Here is an 18,813-nt window from a genome sequence, read left to right on the forward strand (position 1 = left end):
TCATGCATGGGTCCATTTCAGCTCGGGTAGTTAAAGGAGCAATGCAAAGATGACAGTTTAAGGTTGGTGGAGGTTGAAGAGAGACTGGTGGGGAAGAGATTGTCTGGAGAAAGATTTGTTTGTTCGTACAGAGACTTGTTTTGCTGCAGAAGAAAATTGCAGTCTCAGTGCCCAAAAGCTGCCCCTCGATTTAGTGATGTCTCCCTGGAACTCCTGCTGCAAGGAGTCAGGCCCACAGGGCGGTCCTACTCCCTGCTGACAGGAGGAAGAGGCCAGCTGCAGACACCAAGAAGGCATGGCTGGTGATAGTGGCAGAAGTGAGCAGCAGGCGTGTGGTGGAGAGCTCCTGGATACAGTTCAGGAAGAGATTGAATGACCTCGAAGTCAGGAAAAGTGAGTACAATGCCACATTCACCTACATCCTGATGTGCGTGTCACCCCAACCCCCTCGCTCTGCCTTCCCAAGCCTACTCCTGCACATCGCTCCTCACACCAACCTACCTTGCAGATGCACCCAACCTTCTCTGTCTTTTGCACTTGCACACATCCCCATCTGACCATCCACCACTGATACTCGCCCTCATCTTAATGCAATGTCATACCTCGCTCTCATAATCATCCTCAGCAGATGTTGCCCATCCATCTGTTCCACTCATTCCATGACTCTCATTCTAAGGTCTCCTGTTTGCTTCCTTGCAGGAGAAGAGAGCACAGAACAGCCGGGAGAGGCAGAGAACCAGAGGTGGCCCTCTAGTCCTAACAACACTGACTGCGCTGGAGATCAGCAGAGTTGATGGCTGTGAGAGATGGGGAGCTCCCAGCTACTTGGTGACAGAATTAAATATTACACAGCCACATGGCATACAACAGTCACTCATATTGACTTGATGTCAGCAGCCTGTGTAGTATGATCATGTTCACTTAAAACATTCTTATCATAACAGTTCTAATGCATGTCTTCACTCTCCCACAGGCCCATCAAGTGTCCCACAGACAGTCCAGCCAGAGGAGGAAGAAGACTTCTCCGAGGAGGTCACGGACTCTGAGGGTGCACCGTCAGAGGACGCACACGCACCAGCGTCGATACACACGTCGGTAGGACCAGTAAGTCAGATAGTTGTGTTGTCACCTGGTGTCTCACACATCACATGAGCCAGAGCAGATGGTGCAGACAAGGACAGCAGTGGAGAATCCTCGTCTGAGGGCGCAGGACACTCCAAGCTCTGCTCAGCTGGATGAAGATAGTGAATCTCCGGCGCCGTCGACAAAGGATGATTCTGGAGGAGCAACAAAAAATGTGTGAGGCTCTGGCAGAATTTCCAGCCGTGATGTGCTCGCTTGCAGGGAGAAAGGAGGAGTCCATCTCCAACGTGACTGGCATGATGTCGCAGGCCATGACAATGATGTGTTCGTCCATGGAAAGGGTTGCCACCTGCATGAAGCATCAAATGCAGGATTCAAATGAGTGCATGCTTGCTCTCACTAACAGCTTGCACACTTTGCCACCTTAACTATATTGGATAGAAACCTAGACTTGGCCGCTCATCGACCCACTGATGTGCAGCAAAGTGCTCTCCAGCTCCTTGCTAGTAGGGAATTGCGGGTGGGCCATGAGAGGGATGATGGTGAAAGGGGACATGGGAGTGGGGACTCTGCTCAAAGTGCTTCCACTTCTCACCCATTGCCTCCCCCTCAGGTGCAGGAGGAGCAGTCTTTGGCAGGGCCCTCATGGGCTTCAAAACCCAGAGAACTTTGGCCAGAGCAGGGAAGTGAGCAGCCTGCCTCTATCTCTCCTGAAGCCACGGGGGTTGCATGATGTAGAAGTGGGAGGAAGAGGAAGATGAGAGAATTCTGGATGCACAAGGGTATGCACGTGGGTGTGTTCGGCAATGTTTCACTGTTAAGGTTATGTTATTTGGAGGCACATAAAATTATTTATTTGCACTACTTTCCCAACTTGCCCATTTTCGCATTGTCAGTTGTAATGAATGGTAAGACATGACTTAACTACAAGCAATGGGTGAGTGACAGGAATAGTCTGGTCATTTAAGGACTGCTTTGTGGTCGGGGTGGCGGGGGCAGCATGTAGTTGCGGGGGTGGGGGGAGTTGGTTCAGCATCTGGTTGCCAGATGGGTGCACTGGTGAAACCTAACTAAATCGTACCATTATGAGGCCATCCCAGGCATCCTGGGAAACAATGTGCGCTGCTGCTAGTGCCATGTCCACATCAAGTTCCTCCTCCTCTGAAGAAGCCATGTGCCTTGCTCCTCCAGCAGCTCCAATCCTCGCTGCTGCGTTATGTTGTGCAGGGCGCAGCAAACAATGATCATTCTGGAGAACCTGGCTGGTGCATATTGAAGTGTTCCTCCAGATCTATCCAGGCATCTGAAACGCATCTTCAGCATCCCAACTGCTTGCTCTATTACACATCATCTTGTCATTTAGCTTTGACTTTAGCGCTCTTTGGCCTCATTGCTTGACCTCCTCAAGGGTGTCATCAGCCACATCTTCCGTGGATACCCCTTGTCTCCAAGCAGCCAGCCGGTAAGTCTGGTCGGAGGTGCGAAGAGCTGAGGGAGGGTGGACTAGCGCAGGATGAATGAATCATAACAGCTCTCTGGGAATCTGGCACACACATGCATGATCTTTTTGTGGTTGCAGACGAGCTGCACATCGATGGAGTGGAAGCCCTTACGGTTCACGAACATGCCTGGGTGACCTGGGGATGCCTCGATGGCCACGTGTGCAGTCAATGACGCCCTGCACCTGTGGGAAGCCAGGAGGCGAAAAGCCAAGTGCCCGCTCAGTCGGACTGACTTTATCAGTGGCAAAGTGTACATAAGTGCCTGACTTGTCAAACGTGGCATCGGTCACCTGGATGATGCATTTGTGGGTGGCCAACTGTGAGATTCTGCAAATATCTTCTGCAGATCCCTGGAAGGAGCCTGAGGCAAAGAAGTTGAAGGCGGTGGTGACTTTGACAGCCAATGGCAACACGTGTCCACCAGGTCCATTTGGCAGCAGGTCGTCTTCCAGCAGGCTACAAATATCTGCCATGACCTGACTCAATAGCCTGAGCTTCCTGAGGCACTGGTGTTCAGTCATGTCCAGGAAGTTGATTCTTTGCCTGTATACCTTGTGTTGATAGTATCGCCTCTGGCATGGTGCACCCCTGTGCTCATCCCCTCTCTCCTGTAGAGCGGCAGATCGGTGAGGAGAAGGCTGCTGGTGGTGGTGGTGTTGCTGCAGCTGCTCATCTTGGTCCTCATTTGAGGTCCAAGATGAAAGAGCATAAACGGCACCCATGCTGATCTAATATGAGAGATATGAAGTGGAGAACAGACGCACAATCTGCCACTGCAGTGAGATTGACTTCCGAAGTAATGAGTGACCTCAAGTTGTAGAAATCACCTGCAAACTCCTGAAGGCAAACTCTCAGAACAAGTGGTGTGAGCAAAAGCCTTTCCCTTAGACAGGGAAGCAGTTGTGAGGTCTCAGTATTTATGGGAATTTTCTGAACCTCGCTTTGTTTTAACTGGCAAGGTTCAGTAAGCCCGCGAATCCCGTGGGCACCCAGTAAAAGTTCAAACCACAGGTAAAAAAGGCTCTTAATAGCCTCTTAACTAGCTGTTAATTGCTTTCAATAGCTAACCCGCCTCTCCCAAGGGGGTTCCTGGCTCGCAGCCGAATGCGCTCGAGTTGAAGCCGGCTTCCCGACGCGCTGTCAATTTCAGCGCTTTTAACTGCCCACCCGCTTCCAAACCCGGACACGCTTTGATAAAATTCAGGCCATTGTCTCCAATTAATACTGCTACCGTCTTCCCTTTCTTCCTTAATAATATTGTACCTTTTGGCCTATGCTAAAATACACTCTCATGCACAGGGTAGTTGAAGTAAAATATATTTTTAAAAAGTGGATCTCCCATTTGCTCATTTGTGAGTTAGTAAAAGAAAGAAAGATGTAAAAGGCATTATATAAATACAAGCACTATCGTGCCTTTCTCAGGATGTCCCAAAATGCCTTACAGCCAATGAAGTACCTTTTGAAGCATATTTTGACAATGTTTTGTGTAAATGCAGGTTTAAATGGTTTGCAATTAAGAATCACAGCATTGAATTTGCTCACAGCAAGGTCCCACAAACAGCAATGAGATAATAACCAGATAATCTGTTTTAGTGATGTTGGTGGAGAGATAAATATCGGTCAGATCACAAGGGAAACCGCCCCTGTTCTTGGAATAGTGCCAAGGGATCGTTACGTCTAACTGAGAGGGCAGACGGGGCCTAATCCAAGGTGAAATCTGTCAGTCTATCATAGTCATTACTTGTGACGGTATTAGTGGACAATAGCTCAACGCGTTCTTCTGGCATTTCTCTCTGCTATTTTAATGCATGCGTAAAATGCTTATTTTAAAAGGATTAATGGATCCATTAAAATAATTGACTGCAGAATGTCCAATGAACACATTAAGTGATCATTTGCTAATTTTGCAAACGGTAATTTCTGGGCTATAATGACCCTGATATTTATGGGGATGCAGGGGGGTTGGGGATCCCGGAAATCCCAAATTGAAATGGCAGGATCTCATATTTTCCAAATTCTGTTTCCCGCCTGGCTGACTGACTGGTAGGTGGGAAAGCCAGCGGCAGAAGGCTGTAGCCGGGGACCATTAGGGATGGTCCCGGCAATCGGGAAAGATCGGAGGTTGGTGGAGGGGTTGGGGTCGGATCGGGAGGGAGGGAGGGAAAGATTACAGATTGGAGGGGGAGGCCAGACTGGCAAACCGGAAGGGAGGAAAAATTGTGGGTTGAAAGGGAGGGTCGGCAGATCGCGGGGCAGGAGGCTCGGGATCACGGGTTTGGGGCGGGGGGGGGGGGCGGGGTGGAGGGGTGTCAGCAGATCATGGCAGCAAGGAGAGGCCACCATCGGCAGGTTTGCTTGAAGGGCCGGTGGGAGCACTCCTGCTCCGCCTGGCTCACAAGCACTTACCTTCTGCAGCCAGCTGCTCCCGTCTCCATTTAGCTGCTGGGTTTTCTGAGCCCTGGGAAACACGGCCAGCAATCGTTAAACTCCATTTGCCAGGATATGATTGGCTGACTAACTGTACACTCCCGCCAGTGTAGAATTCTGGCAGCTCACTTTAGGAAAAATGGAGCATGTTGCGAGAGGATTTGTGTTGCAATCTTTGAATTCCATACAAACCTAAGTGAGGGGCAACATCCTTAGCACAGCACTCCACCAATGATGACAAGAAGCACAAAGACGACAAGGTAGAACAGGAAGTAGTAATTCTGATAGCAAGCTTGATTTGGTTTTATGCTGCACTGGATGTTTGACTGAGACCTAGGCACCCTCCAGCCATTGTTAATTTTGTACTGTGCAGTTTTAGAAATTGTACTAAACTTAAATTGTAATTAGGAGCAAAAACCTTTGACAAAAGTAAATGGGATGCTTGAAATGCAGATAAGCCTGATGGCATAATGCTATAGGAAATTCAGGAGAAGCATCTTTACCCAGAGAGTGGCTAGAATGTGGAACTCGCTACCACATGGAGTGGTTGCACAGATGCATTTAAAGGGAAGCTAGACAAGCACATGAGGGAGAAAGGATTAGAAGGATATGCTGGTAGGGTGGGAGGAGGCTCGTGTGGAGCATAAACACCAGCATGGACCTGTTGGCCGAATGGCCTGTTCTGTTTCTGTGCTGTAAATACTATGTAAATTCAAATCGAGTTCCCAACTGCACTGTGGGAGCCTGATTTAAATATGATGCAGTGTCCCTCCTCTCCAAGATGGGCACAGGCACACCTTGCAACCTGCCGCCGTAACAATGGCATCAGGCGTGTATGCAAGAGAGTTGGGGTCGCGTTTTGCATTTAAACATTTTTTTTTACCCCAACCCTATCCTGTCCATCATGGGGGGGTTTAATACCAACCCTAGTGTCTTTCAGCCCCAGGTCCCATCAGTAATGGACTTGACCATGGACATACAAGTTATCTTTGCTTTGGAATAGAAAATCTTAGACAGTGACAAAATATTATGTGACAGTTTTAACCCTCCCTCCCTATTATCTATTGAGCTGTATAGGATGTTATGTCTATTTGAATCAAATGTGCAACATAGCACTACAACCTGGATCCTAAACTGTTAAAATGTTGTTGAAATTGAATCTTGTGTAAACAGTGTTGTTAATAAAAACTATTTGCTTTACACTTACTGGTCTGTGCTTCACACCCAGAGTATTGAATTAATTCAAGACCTTCTTAGGATGTCTACAGCTTTGACAGAAATTTGCCCGTTTGCTGCCAAAGTATTTGGAGATCCTGTCCCTGAAAAGGTATTTTACTAATTAAGATAAGTTGGATGAAGGAACTGTTGAAGATTATTTGTATATTTATCTCCCCTCCCTACACTTTGTGCTTTCCTTACATGTACCATCCTGTAGCCAACAAAGAGTAGATCACTATAATGTTCTTGGTGTAACTGCAACATGATACTGTATTCACTTCCATTTTGGTATAAATCTGGCACAAGTTTCTGGGTTTAAGAGTACCGATTGATCTAGGCAGAAGATTGTTAATGGCTTTGGTTCTGCATGGGGAAGGGTTAAAGCTGTTGCTGTTCACTATATTTATCAGTGATCTGGATGAAGGTGTCTTGGGAACTGTTTGCAGATGATACAAAGATTTTTGCAGGTGATAGGACCTTGGATGAGACAAATAGATTACCAGCAGATCTAAATGCAATAGGGGAATATCATTCAATACGGATAAATGTAATGTTATGTGTGTGTTCAGGACTAATGCCATGAGTGTGTGTAGGACTAATGCCTAACATGTGTCTACCCTGTAGGGTTGCAAACTTAAGGATATTGAACTGGAGAAAGACCCAAGTGTCGTAGTACATGAATCTCTCAAGGTTCATGACCAGTGCATGAAGCTATTGCAAAAGCATATAGAGTTTTAAGTTGTATTGCTAGGACAATCAAATATGAAATAAACAATACTATACTGTCCTTATACTGTGTCCAGTTTTGGTCCTAGAAATATAGGAACAGGAGTCGGCCCTTCGAGCCTGCTCCGCCATTCAATATGATCATGGTTGATCCTCTATCTCAATACCATATTCCCGCTCTGCCCCATACCCCTTGATGCCTTTTGTCTAGAAATCTATCTACTGTATCTCCTTCTTAAATATATTCAGTGACTTGGCCTCCACAGCCTTCTGTGGTAGAGAATTCCACAGGTTCACCACCCTCTGGGTGAAGAAATTTCTCAGTCATAAATGTCCTACCCTGTATCTTGAGACTGTGACCCCTTGTTCTAGACCCTCCAGCCAGAGGAAACATCTTCCCTGCATCCAGTCTGTCTAGCCCTGTCAGAATTTTATCCGTTTCCACGAGATCCCCTCTCATTCTTCTAAACTCTCGTGAATACTGGCCTAGTTGACCTAATCTCTCCTCATATGACAGTCCTGCCATCCCAGGAATCAGTTTGGTGAACCTTCGCTGCACTCCCTCTATGGCAAGTATATCCTTTCTTGGGTAAGGAGACCAAAACTGCACACAGTACTCCAGGTGTGGTCTCACCAAGGCCCTGTATAACTAGTAAGACATCCTTGCTCCTGTACTCAAATCCTCTTGCAATGAAGGCCAACATACCATTTGCCTTCCAAACTGCTTGCTGCACCTGCATGTTTGCTTTCAGTGACTGATGTACAAGGACACCCAGGTCCCTTTGTACATCAACATTTCCCAATCTATCACCATTTAAATAATACTCTGCCTTTCTGTTTTTCCTACCAAAGTGGATAACTTCACATTTATCCACGTTATACTGCATCTGCCTTGTATTTGCCCACTCGCTCAACTTGTCTAAATCGCCTTGAAGCCTTTTTGCATCCTCCTCACAACTCACAATCCCACCTAGTTTCGTGTCGTCAGCAAACTTGGAAACATTACATTTGGTTCCCTCATCCAAATCATTGATATATATTAATCCAGAAATTCCGGTCTGAGGCTTCCTGCGGGTGTAAGCCCCCAACCTGCTCAAATGAACCGCGCCGATCGCAATTATCTGGGCTGGCATAGAATTCTGTTGATGTGCCTCCTCAAACTGCCGATGTGCAGGGCACGCGTATCCCAGGGGCGCAGCTAATTCGCAGCGTCCCTGGGATCACGTGGGCTATGGGGAGCCAATCGGAGCAGGGAATCTCCATTCATAGATTTGATAGGAAGACCTGTCAAATCTATGAATAGAGATCACCCTCAAAACGTAAGTAAAACTTCAAATAAATTAAAAAAAAAAAAATTTAAAAAATCACATTTTAAAAATGACTAAATTACATAAATTAACTATTTTAAACAATTTTAAATTTTTGAAAAAATAAAGTTTTTAACAGGGCTAAAAATAAACTTCCCTTTCTTTAAAGTATTTAAAAATGATAAATAAGTGTTAATTTTTTTTCTTTTACTGATATCACCTCTTGCCTTGTTAAAAGCAGGCCTTGCGCCTGCTTTTTCCAGGCGCAGCTGCTACCGACTTACCTGGACTACATCAACCTTGCAAAAAACGGAAGTTCCAGGCGTACGTGCTGCCTCTCCGGCGCAGGCGTTTGACCTGCGAATCCCTTTCTTCAGAGAACGGAAGTTCCGGTTCCCAACGCATGCGCAGTGCATGCATGAAACCGGCACTTCCGTTGGCCCTACGGGTGAGTACACAGCGCGTACACACCCGTAGGGAACGGAATTTATGGGCCAATGTGAATAGCTGCGGCCCAAGCACTGATCCTTGTGGTACCTCACTAGTCAGTGCCTGCCACCCCGAAAAAGACCCATTTATTCCTACTCTCCGTTTCCTGTCTCTTAACCAATTTTCAATCCATGCCAGTATATTACCCCCAATCCCATGTGCTTTAATTTTGCACACTAACCTCTTATGTGGGACTTTATCAAAGGCTTTCTGAAAATCCAAATACACCACATCCACTGGTTCTCCCTTATCTATTCTACAAGTTACACCCTCAAAAAACTCCAGTAGGTTTGTCAAACACGATTTCCCTTTCATAAATCCATGTTGACTTTGTCTAATCCCGTTGATATTTTCTAAGTGTCCTGTCATTATACCCTTTATAATTCCCTACTACTGATGTCAGACTAACTGGTCTGTAGTTCCTGGTTTTCTCTCCTTTTTTTAAATAGTGGGGTTACATTTGCCACCCTCCAATCTGCAGGAACTGTTCAATAATCTATTGAATTTTGGAAGATGACAGCCAATGCATCCACTATTTCCATGGCTACCTCTTAGTACTCTGGGTTGCAGATTATCAGGCCCTGGGGATTTATCAGCTTTCAGTCCCATTAATTTCTCCAGGACTTTTTTTTACTACAGTAATACTAATTTCCTTGAATTCCTCGTTCTCGCGAGACCCTTGGTTCCCTAGCACTTCTGGGAAGCTATTTGTGTCCTCTTCCGTGAAGACAGAACCAAAGTATTTGTTTAATTGCTCTGCCATTTCCTTGTTCCCCATTATAAATTCTCCTGTTTCTGACTGTAAGGGACGTACATTTGTCTTCACTAATCTTTTTCTTTTTACATACTTGTAGAAGCTTCTACAATCCGCTTTTATGTTCCTTGCAAGTTTACTCTCTCACTCTATTTTCCCCCTCTTAATCAATCTCTTGGTCCTTTTTTGCTGAACTTTAAACTGCTCCCAATCCTCAGGCTTGCAACTTTTTTTGGCAACTTTATATAACTCCTCTTTGGATCTAATGCTATCCGTAATTTCTTTTGTTCGCCATAGTTGGGCCGCTTTTCTTTTGTGTTTTTGCGCCAGAAAGGAATGTATAACTGTTGCAATTCATGCATTCGTTCCTTAAATGTGAGCCATTGCCTATCCACCACCATGCCTTTTAATGAAGCTCCCCAATCAATTAAAGCCAACTCGCTCCTCATACCTTCGTAGTTTCCTTTGTTTAGATTTAGGAGCCTAGTTTCGGATTGGACTTCTTCACTTTCCATCATAATGAAGAATTCTATCACGTTATGGTCACTCTTCCCTAAAGGACCTCGCACAACAAGATTATTAATTAACCCCTTCTCATTGTACAATACCCAATCTAGGCTAGCCTGTTCCCTAGTTGGCTCCTCAACGTACTGGTCTGAAAAAGCCATCTCGTACACGCCAGGAATTCATCCTCCACAGTATCATTGCTAATTTGGTTTGGCCAGTCTATATGTAGATTAAAGTCACCCATGATTACTGTAGTACCCTTGTTACATGCATCTCTAATTTCCTGTTTGATGCCATCCCCTACATTACCACTACTGTTTGGAGGCCCATAGACAACTCCCACCAATGCTCTCTGCCCCTTGGTGCTTCTTAGCTTCACCCAGACTGATTCTACATCTTTATTTTCTGAGCCAATATCCTTTCGCACTATTGCTCTGATTTAATCTTTTACCAACAATGCCACCCCACTTCCTTTTCCTTTTTGCCTGTCCTTCCTAAATATCGAATATCCTTGGATATTCAGCTCCCAGCCTTGGTCACCCTGCAGCCATGTCTCCGTAATCACAATTATATCGTATCCGTTTACATCTATTTGTAATTAATTCGCCTACCGTATTACGAATTCTTCGCGCATTAAGATACAGTGCCTTTAGATTTGTCTTTATAACATTTTTAGACATATTAAAATTTTTTTGTACTACGGCCCTATTTGTCTTATTACTATTTTTTCTTACTATTTGTTAGTGCACCACTTTGTTTGTACACTCTGTCCCTTCCTGACACAATCTGGTTTTCCTTACCCCAATCACTTTCCTGCACTGCTTCCTTGTCTTTTCTCTTTAGCATTCTAGATTTATCTTCACCGGGACCCCCCTCCCCCTTATTTAGTTTAAAGCCCTATCTACCTCCCTAGTTATTTGATTTGCTAGAACTCTGGTCCCAGCATGGTTCAGGTGTAGTCTGTCCCAACGGAACAGCTCTCTTTCCCCAGTACTGGTGCCAGTGCCCCACAAATCAATATCCACTTCTTCCACACCAATCTTTGAGCCACGCATTCATCTCCCTGATCCTATTGACCCTATGCCAATTTGCTCGTGGCTCTGGTAATCCAGAGATTATGACCTTTGTGGTTCTGCTTTTTAATTTAGTCCCTAGCTGCTCAAACACTCTCAGCGCAACCTCTTTGTCCTACCTATGTTGTTGGTACCTACGTGGACCATGACAACTGGATCCTCCCACTCCCACTCCAAGTTCTTCTCCAGCCCGGAGGAGATGTCCTTTACCCTGGCACCAGGTAGGCAACATAGCCTTCGGGACTCGTGCTCCTGGCTGCGGAGAACAGTGTCTATCCCCCTAACTATACTGTCGCCTACTACAACCACCTTCCTTTTTACTGCCCCCAGTTGAATGGCTTCCTGTACTACGATGCCGTGGTCAGTTTGCTCGTCCTCCCTGCAGTCCCCGCATTTGTCCAGAAGGGTTGCAAGAACCTCTAATCTATTGGACAAGTGCAGAGACTGAGGCTCCTGCTATACTACCTCCTGGATCCCTGTACCTGCCTCACTTGCAGTCACACCCTCCTGTCTCTGACCACGTGTCAATTCCAAAGTATTTAATCTAAGGGGTGTGGCTGCCTCCTGGAGCAAAAGATCCAGGGAATTTTCTCCTTCCCTGATGTCTGCAGCTCAGACCTCAACTCGGAGCCGAAGTTCCTCGAGCCGCAGACACTTAACACAGATGTAGTCGCCCTGGACAAAAATGTCCACAGGCTCCCACATATTGCAGTGGCAACACATCTCTTGTTCTCCCATAATTTTATTTATTTATTTAATTAGTTTAGTGTTAATCAAATTATTTACCTCATTTAGTTTATTAAATTAATTAAATTAAGTTCAGTTTTTAAAATGTAGTTATATGTTAGCTTAAAACTTAGCCCACAGTCACTGCCAATCACTTACCTGCCTTATCTGTGAAGTCACACTGCCGTTTTCTCTTGTTGATGCAGGTCTGCTGATGCTTTTATCCCCGCTCTCGGGCCTCGGTCTGCTCCCGCTCAGGTCCGCCGCCGCTCTGCGGGAGAAGTTAGGAAAGCAAGAACCTCCTTCCCCCACTTCACCACACTCCCACACTTACCACACTCCCAGTTGTTCACTGTTCCAAGCTGCACTCCTCTCACGTGGTAGGTGATATAGAGGCCCTGGGAAAGGTTGAGAGAAGGGACTCTAGATTAAGAACTAATTTAATGGGCCTTATTTACCATAATAGGCAGAGAGCTGAGGCTTTTAAATTTATGAAAGAATATACCGAGGAGTTTTGATTGAGATTTTTAAAAGAATGAAAAGATTAGATTCGGTTCGTGTGGATAGGCTATTTGAGTTAGATAGATTAGGGAGGACCAGGGGTCATGAGTATATGTTAAGTAAGAATATAACTAGCTCAGATGTCGGCAGGTATTTCTTTTCACCGAGAGATGTTGACCTATGAACAAGTTACTTGTTTGTGCAGTGAATGTGGATTTGCTTCAAGCATTCAAAAGGTAGCTGGACGAGTGCCTCACAGCAGTCAACATCAATGCATGTAAGATGTAGGTGAGATATTAAGGGGTGTGTCTCCTCCGTCATTCTGGCTTCCTGGAACTTGTTTGATTGCTTTTAGGAGTTGGAGAGAAATTTGCTAGTTTTTTCCGCCCTAAATTGGCCTAGGAATTTTTTCCGCCCTAAATTGGCCGTTGAAAAGATTGGCTGGGTGGTTGGCTGGTTGGTGGGGGTGGGTCATGGTGTGCATAAGTTGCACCATGTCAGTATGGAACAGGAATGATGGACCAGCTGGTCGATTCTTAACCATTGTTTTTGTATGTTTGTATGATCTCTCTGTTTTGCTGCTTGTCAGCTCCCTCTGGTTGTTGGTTGACTGATGACTGTGTACAGCCCAAGGAAAGTGGAAGACGCACTAATTGCTCTGGTTTTGTCCACAATTTGAATCACTGTTTTGGTCTAAGGTTTGGACAAAGCTCGAAGTTGAATGTCCCTGAAGTGTTCATGTTTAAATGCTGCTTCACTTGCTTGGAGTTGACAATTGGACTGCTCTTCCAATATAGCAGTTACTTCCTATTTGGGAATAAATAGGATCATGTTGCACTCCCCGACAGTTCGGTATTTAGACTTCAACTTGTGATGTGCTTTGTGATCCTTTAGACCAGGGCTTATCGACCACCTTGTTTCCGAGGGCCCCCCCCCCCTCCAGTGTTAGAAAATTCCGTGGACCCCCGTAACACAGCAAAAGTATTTTTTCTGTATAAATATTAGTTATTAATAGCTCTATTACACCTTATGTAAAGAAGAATTTATTAAGTCCTGAATTTATATTACCAAAATACTGCAGATGCTGGAAATACTCAGCAGGTCAGACAGCATCTGTGGAGAGTGAAAAATAGTTAATGTTTCAGCTCTGACGAATGGTCATTGACCTGGTACGTTAACTCTTTCACTCTCCGCAGATGCTGCCTGACCTGCTGAGTGTTTCCAGCATTTTCTTTGTTTATCCTAAATTTCCATTATGTGCCCATTTGCTGCCCAAGGTCTGCTCCACCCCGTCAACTGTTTGCTTAACAGGAAATGAGCCAGGAGGAACAAGCACAGTGCTCACTACAGGCTCGCTTTGTGCACACTCAATCGGACTGGACTAAAATTCCAGATCCACGTCCTCCACTTCAGAAACAGAATTTCCCTCTTATTTCGATACCAAACCCCAACGCGGCATTGAAAGCCAGCAACTTGAATTCATGGCAGAGGCGGATGGCACATCAGACAAATGGAGATATAAACAGGACCCTGAGTGACTTTACTCACCTGACCTCATCGCCATAAATCCTCGAGTGACAAAGGCAGCCTCACTCTTTCCTCCTATCCAACCTTTTTGCAAATAGACTACGGTATCTCGAAGGACACGAGCGTCCAGACTAGGCCTATCCGTCTGTCAGAGAAGCACATGGCCATGAATAGAAAGCTCCAAGTCTGAAGTGTGAGGAAAATCGTGATAACACCTTCAGCTATTTTATTAACTCAAACTGAAGCAATTGAAGGAGAGATTGACACTGGATCCCGATTATTACAGCCTTGCCGCAGGCCCAGAGACTGGAATGTCTATTTCTTCTTTCCTTTCCCTCCTCCTCCCCTACACTGCCCACCCCCCCGGCCCCCATCCCCCCTCCAAGGCCATGTGGCGCACACTCCCTCCATTGATGGCACTCTTTTCAAACGTACGAGCGGCTTTCAACCAACACGGCGGCTCCGCATGAGGGGAAAGAAAAGGGTTGGAAGGAAGGTTTGCGCTACCTCGGCCCACGGAACGCTGGACTAACTGGCAGATTTCCCCACCCCAACTCCGGTTTTAATCCCCCAGAAGAGAAGTTAGAACTTCCACTATTTTATTTAATAGTTAAAAGCAGCGAGTGGTTTATGAACGTGGAAGCAATTAGGGCTGGATCAAAAAGAAAGATAAATACTGCTGTAAAACTCTGACACGCAAAGGAACTTATCTAAGCGTTCACATGGTGTCCAACAGTAAGAACCTGAATTGACTGCGCATGCACAGTCTTTGTATAGTTGAGACTATTCCCCTCCTCTCAATATACAGGGGAGACTACTGATATTTATGCCATAAACATCAGTAGTCTCTCCTGTATATTGATGGGACAAACCAACTGGCGATCCACTGAAATCTTCTCGCGGCCCCTGGTTGAGAACCCCTGCTCTAGGCAGCCTCAGTACTTGGTCTCATAACCAGATTCTTGAGTAATGCATCGTTTCATTGGAATGTTCAAATTAGCCCTCTCGGGAGTTGTGGCTGCACCTCTCCTTGATCTCACAGCTGAAAACTTGCTATGTGGGGCATAAAGATCAAAATTCTGTCCTGCTTCTCCAGTGATACAGCAGTGATTATTACTCTCCTGGAAGCAGCGTTTTCTGAATGTTTATCTAAGCTTACAACTTAGCAAGCTATCCAAAAGTTTTTGAGGAGATGTGAAATGTATTTTATTCCATACCCTTCAAATTTACCCACACAACCTGTACATCCAACTGCAATCTTTAAAATTAGTGATACTGGGTATTAACTTGAATCTTGTCCTGGACAGAACACACTTGTGGTAATGCCAACATTCTTTTTAAATGATATATATTTAGAATGAAATACCTCTTTTACAGGGACCAAAAATATACACGTTTTTATTCCTACAGATTTATGGTGGATTATATTCTGAAGACCAGTGTTGGTATAGATGCAAACTGAAAAAAATGATGAATACTGAAAAGGTATTGTATACTTGGAAAAATTGTTATTCTTCAAAAGTAGATGTTTTGCGCAGTCCTCCAACATGGATGATTTTGTTTTGGAAGGTGACGGTTATGTCGGCTGTCCCACAGGATGTGACTTTGATCCGTTCATCAATTATTTAGATCTAACAAAGTGTTTGAAATGCTTAGAAGTAATTTTGTAGGCCAGGGTGGAAACAATAGTCCGTTTCCATTTCTGACACTGTTGTAAACATCTATATTCTGCCTTTCCTCGATCATGAAAAGGCTCAAAACCATAAAATATCAGATAAAAAGGAAAGCAATTCCCACAGGTATCCACTTGACAAAATTGTGTATTAGTCAACCCAGGATTCCTGAACACAGTAACGTAAATCTGTATTAACTGGTACCAATGACATTCAGCGGGTTAAATGAATTCTTCGTGCCCAATCCATCTTCCTTGGAGAATCATCATTTAGCATTCAAAAGCTAGTGGTGATAACACTGATGTTTGTTTATACAGGCATAGGTTGCACCGTTGATATATCCCTCACCTCCACCTTTGAAGACTTTGTCCCCAGCCAAATCTTTATTCTCTCATGTGTCAGTCATTCCTCCTGGTATGACCCCATGTTCACTCTGTCAAGCCCAAGGGCACAGATTTCATCGTATCTGGCACACAACTGGCTTAACCATTCATTACCAGATTTGGCTGGACAAAGTCGAGCACTATTAGGCCTCTCTTTCTTCTGCCAAAATCACCCACTACTCCAGGATCATCGTGGAGAACAAAGATAACCCTGGCTTCTTTTCTCCACTACCAACTGCCTCATTATATCCCTCTCACACTCCCCTCCAACAACATGTGACAGGAGCTCACGGACTTTTTTATCATTAAGATTGAGGTCATCTGTTCAACTGTTCTCCTGCCCCCCACCCTTCCCCATGACGCCAAGCTTGTCCCCAGGCTCCCCTCAAACTCATTGATCACCAACTCCTCATCTTGGCCCCAATGTTAGCTGACATAAATGGCTCCCTCTCCTTAAGTACTGCCTTCCCTCCCTATCAAAACTGCCGTCATTACCCCTCAAGAAACCCACCGTCGAGCCTTGCAAATTACTATCACATCTTCAATCTCCTTTCCTTAAATCCTTGAATGTTTTGTTCCCTTCCAGGTCTGTGTCCATCTTCTCTGCAACTCCCTGTTTGAATCTCTCCAATTAGATTTCTGTCCCTGCCACAGCATAGCAATGGCCTTAACCAAAGTCTCAAATAATATCCTCTGTGACTGACCATGGATGATTTGGTAAACTATTTTTAAAAAAAATAATAAAAAAAATACTGGATCCTAGGCATTATAAATAGAGGTATATAGTACAAAAGCAGAGGTAATGCTAAACATATACAAATCATTGAGACCAATTAGAATATTGTGTTCAGTTTTGGCTGCCTTCCTTTGAGAAGGATGTCAAGACTGTGAAGAAAGTGCAGAAGAGATTCCGTAAGATGATACTGGGAATGAGAGACCAACGAAATGGGCCTTGTTTCATTAAAACAGAGAAGGTTAAGAGTAGATCTGACACAAGTGTTCAAAATTATGAAGGGTTTGATAAACATGGAAAAACTATGGCCAGGCGAATGGAGTAAAAATTGACCCCAGTATCTTAAATCTGGTTTTGGAATGCAACTTTTGGTAAAGTAGCCAGTAAGTAAACCTTCAGCAACAGAACATCAAGTTGTGCAGGCAATACAGCCTTTTAAGTGGTGCTGGGTAGATCATGTACACATAACTTGAACAAGTAGTGTAAGTTTAAACTTTTTTTTTTTACATTTGAAGGGAATTACTCCCTCACACTCTCTGCCTCACACTCTCTGCCTCACACTCTCCCCGATTCCTGGTGGCTTGATGACCAGGCCATGGCCTACAACATTCTAAACTAGTTGCCAGATGTTGTGCAAGACTGACATGAGGACAATGCATATAGATTCACATGCTACCACAGTTTGGTGTGGCATATTCATGCTGTACAGTACCAGCTAATCCAAACTAAGGTTTAAAAACTCAATGAACTAAACTAAGTATTGGTGTATAATTTCATTTTATAAAAACATTAAACTTGATTTTTCTTTCAGTGTCTGATGACTTATGTCGATTATGGAAATTCTGAAACTCTAAAAAAGTCATGTATTGTTGAACTTCCAGAAGATTTGCAGTGTCATGTTTTGGCCAGCAAGTTCAGACTTTGGGGTCTTCAGATTCCACCTACGCAAGATGTAACTCCATTTGACCAGGTAAAGTAAAATATATTGGCAGCATTGTTAGAATTCATGCAGTAATTTGATTATTGACGTTCAAAGTTTATAAAAGGTATTGGATTTGTTAACATACTGAAAAATTCCAGCACGAGTAGGTATGGTCTGCATGGCTAAAGTCATTTGAAGTGAAGGGACAGGACAAGAGGACTTTTTTTGAGTGGTATTCTATTGGTTTCATTAAATACAACAGTAGAAATCTTCAGCTTTCCCTTTAAGAAATGCAACTAGAAAAGGTCTGGTGATGGACTTATGCTGATGCAGTTATGAAGTAATATGTAATATAAAGTGGGTGAAAATTACATCAGAAATTATTTAAAAAAAACCTTTTCACTTGCTGATTGGTCACGTTCTTCTCAGAATGACCATCACCTTGTTCCTGAAATTGGATATTAAACCATGATGGTTGCAGCTTTAAGATTTAATCTTAATCGCCTGGTACCAGTCCAGTTGATTCTGTTTACGGCAATTATTAACTGTAGGTAACTCGGGAACAGAGGGAGACAGAGATTTTAATACATCTAATTTCTAAGTTTGTTCATAATCATAAGAACACAAGAAATAGGAGCAGGAGTAGGCCATTCAGCTCTTCGAGGCTGCTCTGCCATTCAGTAAGATCATGGCTGATCTTCCTGCCCTATCCCCATATCCCTTGATTCCCATAGTATCCAAAAATCTATCGATCTCTGTCTTGAATATACTCTACGACTGAGCCTCCACAGCCCCCTAGGGTAGAGAATTCCAAAGATTCACAACCATTTGACTAAAGAAATTTCTCCACATCTCAGTCCTAAATGGCTGACCCCTTATTCTGAGACTGTGACCCCTGGTTCGAGACTCCCCAGCCAGGGGAAGTATCCTCTCAGCATCTACTCTGTCAAGCCCCTGAAGAATTTTATGTTTCAATGAGATCACCTCTCATTCTTCTAAACTCTAGGGATTATAGGCCTAGTCTACTCAATCTCTCCTCATAGGACAGCCCCCTCATCCCAGGAATCAGTCTAATCACTCCCTCTAAGGCAAGTATATCCTTCATTAGGCAAGGAGAACAAAACTGTACACCGTATTCCAGGTGTGGTCTTGCTTCTTTTAGCGCCCCGAAAAAATTAGAACCCTCGCGGCCGAAATTCATCGGTAGTGCCCCAAGAGGGGCGCTGCGAGGGAATATCGTGCCGTGATATTTTAGGCCTTCC

The 18,813-nt window shown here is 44.4% G+C and overlaps 1 protein-coding gene across 7 annotated transcripts in view; it reads left to right on the forward strand.

Annotated features, from left to right (window-relative positions):
• Positions 1-18,813, forward strand: part of stk31 (serine/threonine kinase 31) — a 165,220-nt gene that overhangs the window by 29,706 nt on the left and 116,701 nt on the right. For all 7 annotated transcript variants that reach the window (XM_085988491.1, XM_085988490.1, XM_085988486.1 and 4 more), the window contains exons 4-6: positions 6,241-6,339; positions 15,251-15,325; positions 17,441-17,599. In XM_085988491.1, the coding sequence (XP_085844617.1) occupies positions 6,241-6,339; positions 15,251-15,325; positions 17,441-17,599 (333 nt within the window). The remainder of the gene's footprint in view (positions 1-6,240; positions 6,340-15,250; positions 15,326-17,440; positions 17,600-18,813) is intronic.

Source organism: Somniosus microcephalus, chromosome 5, assembly GCF_052327205.1.
Source record: "Somniosus microcephalus isolate GS21.2 chromosome 5, FLI_Smic_1.0, whole genome shotgun sequence".
Classification (NCBI taxonomy): domain Eukaryota; kingdom Metazoa; phylum Chordata; class Chondrichthyes; order Squaliformes; family Somniosidae; genus Somniosus; species Somniosus microcephalus.